The 11799-nt window shown below is 53.7% G+C and overlaps 1 protein-coding gene across 1 annotated transcript in view; it reads left to right on the forward strand.

Annotated features, from left to right (window-relative positions):
• VSX2 (visual system homeobox 2) overlaps positions 1-11799 on the forward strand; it is a 17187-nt gene that overhangs the window by 628 nt on the left and 4760 nt on the right. The window contains exon 2 of the mRNA XM_021713444.1: positions 3428-3551. Coding sequence (XP_021569119.1) covers positions 3428-3551 — 124 coding nt within the window. The remainder of the gene's footprint in view (positions 1-3427; positions 3552-11799) is intronic.

The raw sequence follows: 11799 nt of genomic DNA on the forward strand, positions 1-11799 counted from the left end.
TCTTTTGGCTTCTGCTCCTTCTGGTTCGGAGCCGGTCGCTCTCTTTCTGGGACCCTCAGCTTCCTCGTCGGGAGAACGAGGCGCGGGGAGACGGAATGGCCTCACCGGCTCGAGCTGGAGTGGGCGCAGACTGAAGAGAGTTTTTTAAAACGTGTCTGCGTGGACACGGCTTGCACAGGGTTACGCGTCGGGAGAGGCCACGGGTGCACCCCCGCCCCGCCCGCCCCGCGGCTGGGGCCCCTGGGCCTTTCGGAGGTGTTCCGGGAGACGGCAGCGAGAACCAGAACCCTGCCCCTTCCCGCGGGCCCGCTCCGGGCGCTGCCTGCGGCCCCTCGGGCTGCCCCGCAGCTCCTCCGCCCACCCGGGCGGGCCACCCCCGGCCGCCAGGACCCTTCCCCGCCGGGCGCCCCGACATCCAGCCCTTGTCCCTGAATCCCAGGGGCTCCTCGTGGCTCGTGGCGCCCGCTCCCTCGGGCTTCTCTGCGCGCCTCTCCCCTTGGCCCTCGGGGATCCCCCGCGAGCCCCGTCTTGGAACCGGCCCTTCCCGGCCCCTCAGACCCAGCAGGGTTTGGCTTGAAGAAGGGGGCACGTGGACTTGACTTCCTGGGGGGCCTCGGGTCATTCCCTTCAGACAGCTGTGTGTTTTTGTTTCGTTTGTTTTGTTTTAAACGGAAACATTTTTTTCTAATGTCTGATCCCGGGTCCGTTTTTTTAGTTCCTGTTTTTACATTCATCCATTCATTTATTCGTTCAACGAATATTTATGAAAATACTTTTCATGCACCCATTTCGTGCGGGTCCCAGGATGGGTAATCCTGTCACCTTCCCCAAACGGGGACAGGCCTGAGACCAGCAAAAAGGCTCCTGGTTGGTGCGGGGTGGGTGGCCGGGTTCCCATGGCATGGACAGCCGTGGGAAAAGCACCCCAGACCCTGGTGCCACTCGGCCTCTGCATCAGGACATGTCACTGTGTGGTGGTTGGAGCCGGGTGACTCACAGCCCCAAATCCGTGCTAAGGTCCCCAGCCAACCCCCTGTTCTCATCTGCCACCCTCTTCACCAGGGAACCTTTGGGGGCTTTGGTGGGTTCCCGGGACAGAATAGCACCTTGCTGACACCAGGGCACTTGCTGCCTCCGGCTTCTATTTCTAGTGCAAGGAGGAGCAGGTTATTGGAGAAAGGAGACTAGCTACTGAGTGCAGGTGCCATTTTCAATCAGAAAAAAAAATACATTATTCTGTGCTCCACTCATGTGAGGATTTGAAGTAAGAGACCCCGGAATCTGGGGATGAGAGATGGGCTTGTCTTCATCTTCCAGAATCAGCTAGGCTTACAAGCCTGTGGGGAGCACAGGGTGAGGCGACCAGTGCGATTCTGCTCTCCATGGGGAAGCCAGTTCCTCTTCAGACGGGGGTCCTGGGGGGGGAGTCCTGTGTGAGTCAGGAAAAGAGGCTGGCCACATTGTGGGGAAGGGACCCCCCTAGAGAGCCTGGGTCAGTTCTCAGCAGAAATTAGGGGAAGTTTGGCAGATTGGAGTGCTGTTTTGCTGTTTGTTTTAAATAGGGATTCTCCCGTATAGAGCTGGCATCAGAACAGTCATAAATGACCCAGAATTATCTTTCTTGTTTGGCAACCTGTGTGCCTCCGTTTCCCTGGTTTTGAAAAGGACTTGCGTCTTTTTTCTTTTTTGACACTGTTTATGGGCTCTTCAGCAAGTGGCAGAGTCGAAAGAGAAAACAGCAGATCCTTTTTTTTAATGTTCAATTTAAAAAAAAAAAGGCCAGACACAACAGCTTAATAAGACCTCATCACTAAAAAAAAAGAAAAGAAAAAAGAAGGCAGCAGATCGTAAAAATCCTAAAGAATGAACTTTCTGTAAACATATGCATTCTACCACTCCTCCCCCAGAATAGGAGACATGATTTAGAATCAGCCCAGTCGGTTTCTCTAGAGCATCATCTTTCTTCCTCACACCCCACATTCTCCCCTAAAGTGTTGGAGCCGACACCAGCACAGGAATGGATGGGGGCTCAAAGACTTTTGCTTTTTGGTGGTTTTCAGGTGAGGACATGGTGGTGAGGTATTCTAAGCTTGCACTGGTCTGGGGTTCGTATGGCAGGGGTTGGGAGGGGACACCCCGTCCTCACAAGTTCACTGAATGTCATTGCCGGGGGCTTGTGGGTGGGAGTCGGGTAAAGGTTGCCCAAAGCCTGGTAAAACTGAGGTCTGAAAAGAGTAGGGTTTGTACTTAGGGGCATATTCAAGAAATGGGGTTTAGGGCTTCCTGGTGCTGGAGGCAACATTTACGGTTGGAATGTATTTCTTCGGGCATTTTCCCAGGGTGAGAGAATGTCATTTTCACCAGATTCTTGAGGCAGTCAGTGTATGACACAAAACAGGTCCTGGGGAGGAGATGCTCTGTGGGGCCTGGGGGCCGTGCCTGTGGGCTCTGTGGGTGGCCACGGGTGAGTGGCTGGGTCTGTGTGTTGGGGGTGCCTGGGAGGCGTCCTGGCCTTCTGCCCATAGGAGGGGATAGGAAGGCTCGAGGCAGCGGAGGGAGCTGGAGGAAGGTGAGCAGGCGAGGAGGAGGGCGACGGGTGGGTGAGGGGCTGGGAATCAGGTGCTGGCTGTGCTAACGCTGAAGCTGACGCCACACCTGACCTTCTGGTGACTCTTGTAACTATGGAATTGAAGTCACCTCTGGTGTCTGAGCAGAGCCCAGGAAGCAGGTCTGGGTGGGACTGAGCCATTTATTTACCTGCTGAGCCCTCCTCTCTGTGCTTGGGAGGAAAAGGGGCCACAGTTTTATAGAATGTCCTTCTTAACAGCTTTTCCCCAGAGCACCTCTGTGTGAAATGTCCCTAAGGCTGAAATAATCTCTCCACCAGAGGGTATAGTATGGGTTTCAGCCATGATGGAAAAGAATCAGAGGGCTAGGCTATGAGCATGTGTGTGTGTGGATATGAGTGTGTGTGTGAGATTGTGTGTAGGTAGTGGGTGTATGAGTGTGTGTGGATATATGTGAGTGTGTGCAGCTATGTGTGTGAGTGTGTGAGAGTTTGTGTATGGATACATGTTTAAGTGTGCATGTAGATGTGTGTGCGTAGATATGTGAGTGTGTGAGAGTTTGTACATATGTGTGTGAGAGAGTTTGTGCATACACATATGTGTGTAGATATGTACATATATGTATGTAGATGACATGTGTGGATATGTGGATATATGTGGGAGTTTGCGCATAGATTATGAGTGTGTAAGAGAATTTGTGTGTAGATATGTGAGTGTGTGTAGATGTGTGTGTGAGAGATCATGTCTGATGTGCTTAGCCAGCTGGATTTGGCTTCTGCGGGAGGCACAGGGGAGGCCATGCCACTCTGAGACAGACTCTTTCCATCTGCGAGTCCTGAGTGTCCGGTCTTCCCCCTCAGGACCATCTTTACCTCCTACCAGCTAGAGGAGCTGGAGAAGGCGTTCAACGAGGCCCACTACCCCGATGTCTACGCCCGGGAGATGCTGGCCATGAAGACAGAGCTGCCGGAGGACAGGATACAGGTAATGGCCCCGAGGGCCCTCCTTCGCCTTCGCGCAGGACGCCCAGGACCGCAGCCCCACTGTGAGCTCGTGCCTTCGCGTTCTGTCCTCAGGAAGAGCAGTTCCTTTGAGACGACGGGTATTTGCGGAACACCTCCAGGTGGGGTGGGCGTGGCAGGAACGTTCTGTCGGGGTGACGGTGGTACCAGCCAGACCCTGAGGCGCCGCCGGTGAAAAACAGAGTGTGGACAAGTGCCAGGCTCGAAGCGGGGTCTCCGTTGGGGTGGATGTGGATGTCTTCTTGGTAGTGCTAAAGTCTGCTTGGAGGTCAAGGGTGGCCCCGGGCCTCCATGGATGGCTGTGAGGAAGATGGCAGCCAGTCCTGACCCACACGGTTCCCTTCCCTCCACTCCTTTACCAGTTGGCAGTGCCGCCCCCCCCCATGTCCCACTGCTCCTCTAACCACTCCATCCTCCAAGAGGCCTTACTCCCCTCACCCCGTCAGCTGCTGGCCCTGCCTGAGCTTCTGCTCCTTTTCTTCTCCTAGATCTGGCTCAGGATGTGACCTGGGGATGGTGGGGGGAAGGGGGGATGCAGGTGTGCTCACAAGCCCTCCTCCTCTGCCACTGAGCTGAGCTGTGCAGCGTGTTCTCAGCTGTGGTGGGTGTGGGCCTCTCAGCGGCTGGGTGGGGTCGCCGCATCATTTCTCTGGGAGAAGATGGAGTCTGAGGGTTCTCTGGGCAGGGCCTCCTGAGGCAGGAAATGTGAGGGTGGGAGTTGCTTCCCAGGGGCTCCACCTTAGATGAAAGCCCAGCAGTCCAGAGTGCAGTTCCCCTCTGGGGCTTGGGAGTGGGACAGGAAGGCCCTGACTTCCTGAAGCTTCTGCTCTGCAGCTCCTCGCATTGGGTCCTCGTGTCTCCAGGTGTGCAGTGTGCCTGGGAGGGGGTGCCTTAGAGAAGGAGCTACCTAAGGTGTGCAGGTCACTCTGTACCTCTCACTGCAGCACCAGAGACTGGGAGAGGAGTCTGGGAGCTGCTTTTCCAGGGGCTTCCTCTCCCCTGGAAATCTATCTGGAATTTCAGCTGATGGCTTTAGACACTGACACTAACAATGAGCTCAATTATTCATAAGCAGATTATGTGTGGTGCATTATCCATGGGGCCTGGACCCACCACCTCCTACCCATTGGGTTGTAGTTGGTGATTCTGCATCATGTGTCTGTGACTGCGTGTGTGTGTGTGTGTGTGTGTGTGTGTGTGTGAGAGAGAGAGAGAGAGAGAGAGAGAGCGCGCGCCGAGGCCCAGTCTAGTCCATGGGTGGCATCACCCCTACCTAGTCTTCATTAGTACAAAGTTGGCCATTACCAGAAGCCGCGGGGAGGAACGCTGACAATCTCTACTGTTGGCAGGCCCCACATTTGCACGATTGACCAGTGAGAAGAAGGAACAGTTTGTCTTTTGCAGTGGCTTGTCCTAAAATCTGTGTGACTGTTGGGGCGGGTTGGGGGAAGGGTGTTTGAAACTGCTGAGCTCAGGATCTGGGGAGGTTCACTCAGTGCTGCTGTGACTGCATGGCTGCCAATGCCCCAGCAGGCACCCCAGGCCTTGTTGGGTTTCCTGGGGACTGTCTACACACGGGGTAGTGTCTGAAACCCCAGAACCCTCAGAAGGAGGAAGGGCCTGGAGTGAGGAGAACATTGCCCTGAGGCAGTGAGGATAGGCTCTGCAGTCTGTGAATGTGGGAGAAAAGAGGTGAGAGTTTCCGGGACCCTTTGAGCACCACATGGCTGCTGCAATCCCAGAAGGTGTGTATGCGCATTGCCAAGTAGCCCCAAAGCGTTTCACAAGGTGGCCTGGGAAAGATCTCAGTGCGTATCAATACCAATCACAGCTATAATTTCCAGAGCAGTTTGCATGTGCCAGGTGCTCTCCTGAGTGTGTGACGTATACAGGAAAGGCAGGGCAGTGGAATGGCACTCCGGAACCAGGCTGCCTGGGTTCATGGTCAGGTGTCACCCCCCAGGCCTCCTTCCTAGTTCTCATCTGTGCAGTGCGGATGGCGGGCATCTGCCTCTTGTGCCGATGAGCCTTGTATGTCCTGTTTAGAGCTGTGCCTGGCAGGTGCCCCACCCACTCAGTGTCAGCTCTGACCTCATTAAATCCTTGTGATGATGGGGGTGGAGAAAAGATAGAGACTAGTAGCCTCCTTTGAGCATGGAGGAGGCCAAGGCACAGTAACCACCTCCAGGGCATGCAACTAGAAAGTGCCAGACACAAGGCTGGAACCTAGCTCTGAATCAAAGTGTTGGCTCTGACATAAAGCTGGGGGAACAGAGGTGATTTGATGTCAGGTGAAGGGTCTGTATCACAATCTCTTTATAAAGATAATTAATACTCATTTAGTGCTAGGCACTATTTTTGTTTTGTTTTTTTGAGTTGGAGTCTTACTCCATCGCCCAGGCTGGAGAACAGTGGCACGCTCACAGCTACCCCAGCGACGACCTGCTGGACTCTGGCGATCCTTCCACCTCAGCCTTCCAAGTAGCCAGGACTACAGGCACGAGCTACCATGTCCAGCTAATTTTTTGATTTATTGTAGAGGCAAGGTCTCACCATGTTGCCCAGGCTGGTCTTGAACCTGTGGGCTCAGGCAGCCCTCTTGCCTCAGCCTCTCAAAGTGCTGGGATTACCAGCTTGAGTCACTATGCCCAAGGGCACAGTTCTTAAAAAAAAAAAAAAAAAAGGCCAAAACTCACTTATAACAAAATTATGTTTTTGAATGGGCAAACTCATGTACATGAACTCAAGAAGCTGAAAAACGAGTACCCCCTCACCAGCAGCCCTGCATTTGGTCACTAGTGTCTTTGGTTCCCTTCCGGAGACAGTTTATGTGTGTTCAGAAGAGTCCTTGGAACACCTGGTGAGCTAGGTACTATTATTCCCATTTCACAGCTGAGGAGCCTGAGACACAGGCCAGAATTCAGAGTTGAATCCCTTTGGGCTCCAGAACCCTTGCATCACCATATTGCCTCTGTCCTCATCACCCCCACCCCAGTGGTTGGATTAAATGGGAACAGGGTGGGGTCGGAGGACTTTATGGTGGGTGTGGGTGGAGGAGGGGAAGGAGGAGTTACTAGAAGCTTGCAGGTCTGCAGTTCCAAGGTGGAATGAAAAGGTTATTGAACGGAAGGGTCGGGGACCTAGACCTTACTCTGGCTCTGATAACTGGCCAAGGCCAGGCCCTACCCATCCTGGATGTTGGCTTCCTACTCTGTAGAAGGAAGAGGTAGGATCCTTCCCAGGGGAGGGGCCTTCTCAGGCTGTCCTGAGTTGCCCTTGAGCTGCCTTGACAAGAGTGCAGGGCAGGTGGGGTTTCGCAGCCCCGAGTGGACATCGGGACTCACACCCCGCAGGGCCAGCCCAAGTAAGCCCTTGCACACGGCTGCAGTCTCCTGCTAATGTCTAATGAGAACCCACAGTGTGCCTGTGAAAAGTCAGGCACACCTACTTCTAATCTTTGTTTCACTGCCAGCGAGCCAACCTCTGAGCCTCAAATTGCTCATTTGTAAAATAACATCATAACATTTTTCCAAAATACTACTTTAATAAGAGTAGAGTTATGACTGACATTTATTAAGTCCCCACCATTGTTCCAGATAGTAAGTGCTTTCCATGCCTTGTTTCACTGAATCCTTAACAAGCAGGTGAATTAGATGTCATTCCTATTCCCATTTTCTGGATGAGGAAACTGAGGGGCTGAGAGGTGAAGTAAGAAAGACTGGGATTCAGACCCAGAACTCAACCACTGTCACATGCGATCCCATGAGGTAAATTTGACTGCCTCCCTGCACAGACTGTGATCATGCAAATAACGGTGATGATCAGCAGTCCCAGCAGCAGGGGACAGTTTCCTCTGTCTTTGTGCTTTGAAGGTAAGCGCATTCTCACTCTGCCTCTCTGGGTTGGGGATGGAGGGAAAGGGCACAGCGCTGGGGACAGGGAAGATCCCGAGTCTCCACGCAGACTCAGGCACACAGTCCTCTTTGTGGCTCCAAAAAACTGCTGGGATGTGGTGTTCTGGGAGCCCTGGGGACAGGGAGATGAGTTTCCAGGTGGGTATCTTGTTACTGCAATTGTAAGGTCAGGCTATATATATATATATGTATACTTGTCTATTTATATCTATAGATATTTATGATATATCACCACTTATTTATTTTTTTTCTGACAAAAGTTGTCCTTGTTATAAAATGCAAACATGGTCGGGCTCGGTGGCTCAGCCTGTAATCCCGCGCCTTGGGAGGCTGAGGTGAGTGGATTGCCTGAGCCCGCGGGTTCAAGACCTGCCTGGGCAACTTGGCGAGACCTCATCTCTACCATAAATCAAAAATCAGCTGGGCGTGGTAGTGCGCGCCTGTTTTTCCGGCTACTGGGAAGGCTGAGGCGGAAGGATCGCCGGAGCCCAGCAGGTGAAGCTGTGGTGGCCGGGAGCGGCCACTGCACTCCAGTCTGGGCGACCGAGTGAGACTCCAACTCAAAATAAAATAAAATAAAATGCAAACATGACAGAGCTATGGGTGTGCAAAGCAAACAAAGACAAGGTTTCACTCGCTCTTAGCAGCTTCGAGCAAGTGTGGGGTGTGGGTTCTCTGATGAGCGCTGCTCAGCCTTTCCGCTCTTGAAGTGGTCCCTGCCCAGGGTAGGGGATGAGTACGAGGGGTCATCTTCTGGAAGTCAGAAGGTGGGCCTGGCGGGGAAGGCCGTATCTCTGCTCGGGATGTTTCATTGAGTCACTGGGAAGATTTTTCAATGTCCACTCAGGGCCCCCACACCCAGCAACTCTGATTTAATGGACTTGGAATTAAGCATCTGTGTGTTGGCATGTGTGTGTTTAAACTCTCTCCGAATGGTTCCGTATGTGGTCCATGTAAGAACACTGGGTCAGGGGCTTGGGAAGGGGTTTCTGTGTTCTAAGTGGGCTAAAGTGAGTTGGAAGACAGTGGAGTTTGGGGTGACGGGGTGAATGAGGAACGAATGACCTGTCCGTGCTCAGGGAGGGATGAAGTCCGGGTGGCCCCGTAGTGGACGTCAGTGGGCTGGAGGCGGTGTGCTGGAACGGACTGTCAGGAGGATGGAGTGAGTGTGGGTGTGAAGCCTTAAGTCACACCAGCGAGGAGCCCCAGTTCATCAGCGTCCAGCCAGAGGGGAAGGAAGAGGCTGGTGCACGGGATGGCCGCTCTCCCAGAGCATGGCCACCAGAGCCCAGCTCAGTGGCCCATGGCAAGACTGGAGGGCAGGACCTGGGTGGCAAAGAGACCAGGTGGGCAAAAGGTAAGATGCCTCCTTTAGGGGACGCTCCTGGAAGGACCACAGCAGGTCCCAGGAGGTCCTTGAGGGGAGACCGGGGCTCGCTGTCTCGTGGGGATGCCGGATAGATGCATGCCGGATAGGAGCTGTGTGTTGGCGAAGACAAGAGGCCAGGGCGCAGCTGTGCCTGGTTTCCCACATGAAAGAGCTGACAGGGCTGTCTGTCCTGCTAGCTGGGCACCACAGCAGAGGCACACCCACCTGGCAGGACATCCTCCCTGGGTCCAGTCCACCCTCGGAGGCACAGGCACCCTCTCTGCCAGTGAAGCACCTGCCAAGTCAGCCGTGCAGTCAGAGGCATCCTACCTGGATGAAACCAGGGCTGGGTCCCAAGCTGGAGACCTTCCCAACTCACCTTGGCTTGGAACTCCAAGCCTGGAGAAACTTGGTGTCACTTTGGGCCCCTTCTCAGGCACTTGGAGTCCTGGAGACCAAGGTGGCACTCTGGTCCTCGCTGGGACCTTGAGGCAGGGACTCCCAATGAGCTTGGGACCAGGCTTCCGTGTGAGAGGAACAGTCTCTTCCAGAAAGTAGGCAGTCAGGTAAGCGAGTAAGAGACTGATCGAAGGAATATAGGCTTGTCAGAACCAAGAGCCCAGGTGGAATAAGGGACCTCAGTGCTGAGAAGGAACGTCAGAAGTGGGAGACGGGAGGATGGGGATTTGCATGAAGTGTCCCTAGCATCTGCTGGGAAGCAGAGCCGTCTCGTGGCACGTCTGTCCACAGGACCCATCCAGCGTCAGGCTGACATGTTCTGGCTTTTCTCGTGTGCCAGGCTTTCCCATGCACTGTTTCGTCTTTACAAGTCTGTGATGAAGTGGTGCACGGGACAGATTAGGAATGGGAATCTCAGAAAGGCTAAGAAATGCAGCTATAGCTGGGCATGGTGGCTCCCACCTGTAATCCCAGCACTTTGGGAGGTGGAGGCGAGAGGATTCCCTGAACCCAGGGGCTCGCGACTAGCCTGGGAAACTTGGCAAGACCTCATCTCTACAATAAATCTAAAAATTAAGCCGGGCTCAGTGGCTCAGCCTGTAATCCCAGCGTTTTGGGAGGCCGAGGTGAGTGGATTGCCTGAGCCTGGGGTTCAAGACCCGCCTGGGCAACTTGGTGAGACCTCATCTCTACAATAAATTAAAAGTTAGCCGGGTGTGGTAGCGTGCGCCAGTAGTTCCAGCTACTTGGAAGGCTGAGGCATAAGGATCGCCGGAGCCCAGCAGGTCGAGGCTGCGGTGGCCAGGAGTGTGCCACTGCACTCCAGTCTGGGCAACAGAGTGAGACTCCAACTAAAAAAAAAAAAAATTAGCTGGGTGTGGTGACACGTGCCTGTGGATCCAGCCACTTGGAAGTCTGGGGTGGAAGGATCACCTGAGCCCAGCAGGTTGAGGCTGCAGTGGCCATGAGTGTGCCACTGCACTCCACCCTGGCCGATAGAGTGAGACTCTGACTCAAAAAAAAAAGAAAAGAAAAGCACCTTTGGCCACAAAGGTAACTAGAGGCAGAGCAGAGAGGCCTCTAGTCCAGGGCTTCTCACTCCTGAACCACAGCCCATCTGGAGGGAGGGTGAACATTGCCCGGATGTTCTCCTGCATGGAGCCTCATGGCCTGGAATATACTAGAAATATGTGGAGAGATCTAGGGGCATCTGCTTAGCTCTCTAGATGCCCCGAGGGGAAACCAGAGGCCATCTAGTGAAAATATGACAGCCTGAAGGTTAGTTCTGTCTTTCCCCTTCCTCCTGGAGTTGTTGTTGTTATTATTATTTTTCAGTCCAGTCTTGTTAAAGGGCATGTGAAGGAGGCCAGAGGGACAGGTAATGCCACTGATTAACCTGCCTTCTGGGAAGATGCTCACTGGTTTGTGTATGTGTGTGTGCTTCCACTGAAATAATAATAACTAGCATTTATTGAACACCTTCTGTATGACAAGCCCTGATGACTTTAGGCATACATTTATTTCATTTAAACCTCAAAATGACCCCCATAAGTAAGTATTCTTATTCTTTGTTTGAAGAGACTGAGACCGAGAGAAGTGCCTAAGATCACACAGCAGTTTTTCAGAGCTGGGCATTCCAGTTCAGGATGGCTAACCTCAGTGCTCGTATAAATTTTTACGTTCTACACGCATGCTGCCGACTTCCAGGAAGGAAACAGGAAGGGAAACACACAGAGTGGTTAGGGTTAACTCTACTCCCTGTCCACTGAACCCCAAGGCCCCACCACCACGGCTTCCCTGCCAGCTGTCCTGAAAAGAAATGTTCTGGCCGTCCAGGTTTCCTCCATAAACTGGAGCAGCATCTGGTCTTCACAGAGAGCCAGGCATTCCGGAGCCCATGACGGAGGGTCTGGACGGCTTCTGGTTTCAGCGACCAGCTGGCACTGGCTCCCCCAGGAAAGGGTCAGGCAGAGTCTGAACTGCAGACCAGTCGTGCATTTGCCCAAATTGGGAGACCCAGGAAAGTGGCTCTGTCGACAGGTCCCAGAGACCGCCCCAATCGCGAGCTGGCACCCCTTCTTCAGAGCCCTAAAGACTCAAGCACGGGTGCTAATAGACCTCTGGGAAGGCCAGGGCAGCACACCTGCCATGCTGTGGGCAGGGGCGTCTTTGTCCACCCTACAACGCCTTCTCCGGAATCCCTAAGCCAAGCTGCTCTGAAAGGTGTTTTTCTTGTTTTGTTTTGGTTTTCTTGTTTTTGAGTTGGTCTCCCCCTGTCACCCAGGTTGGAATGCAGCAAAATGCTGCGGCCACTGCCGCCTCAGCCAGCCGGGCCCAGGCGCTCCTTCCGCCTTAGCCTTCCTAAGTAGCCGGAACACAGGCGTGCGCCACCACGCCCGGCTGATTTCACCATTTACTGCAGAGACGCCTCGCCACGTTGCTCAGGCTGGTCTCGGGCAGTCCTCGCG

Source organism: Carlito syrichta, unplaced genomic scaffold (assembly GCF_000164805.1).
Source record: "Carlito syrichta isolate Samal-C Ts95f unplaced genomic scaffold, Tarsius_syrichta-2.0.1 Scaffold304554, whole genome shotgun sequence".
In the NCBI taxonomy this organism is placed as follows: Eukaryota; Metazoa; Chordata; class Mammalia; order Primates; family Tarsiidae; genus Carlito; species Carlito syrichta.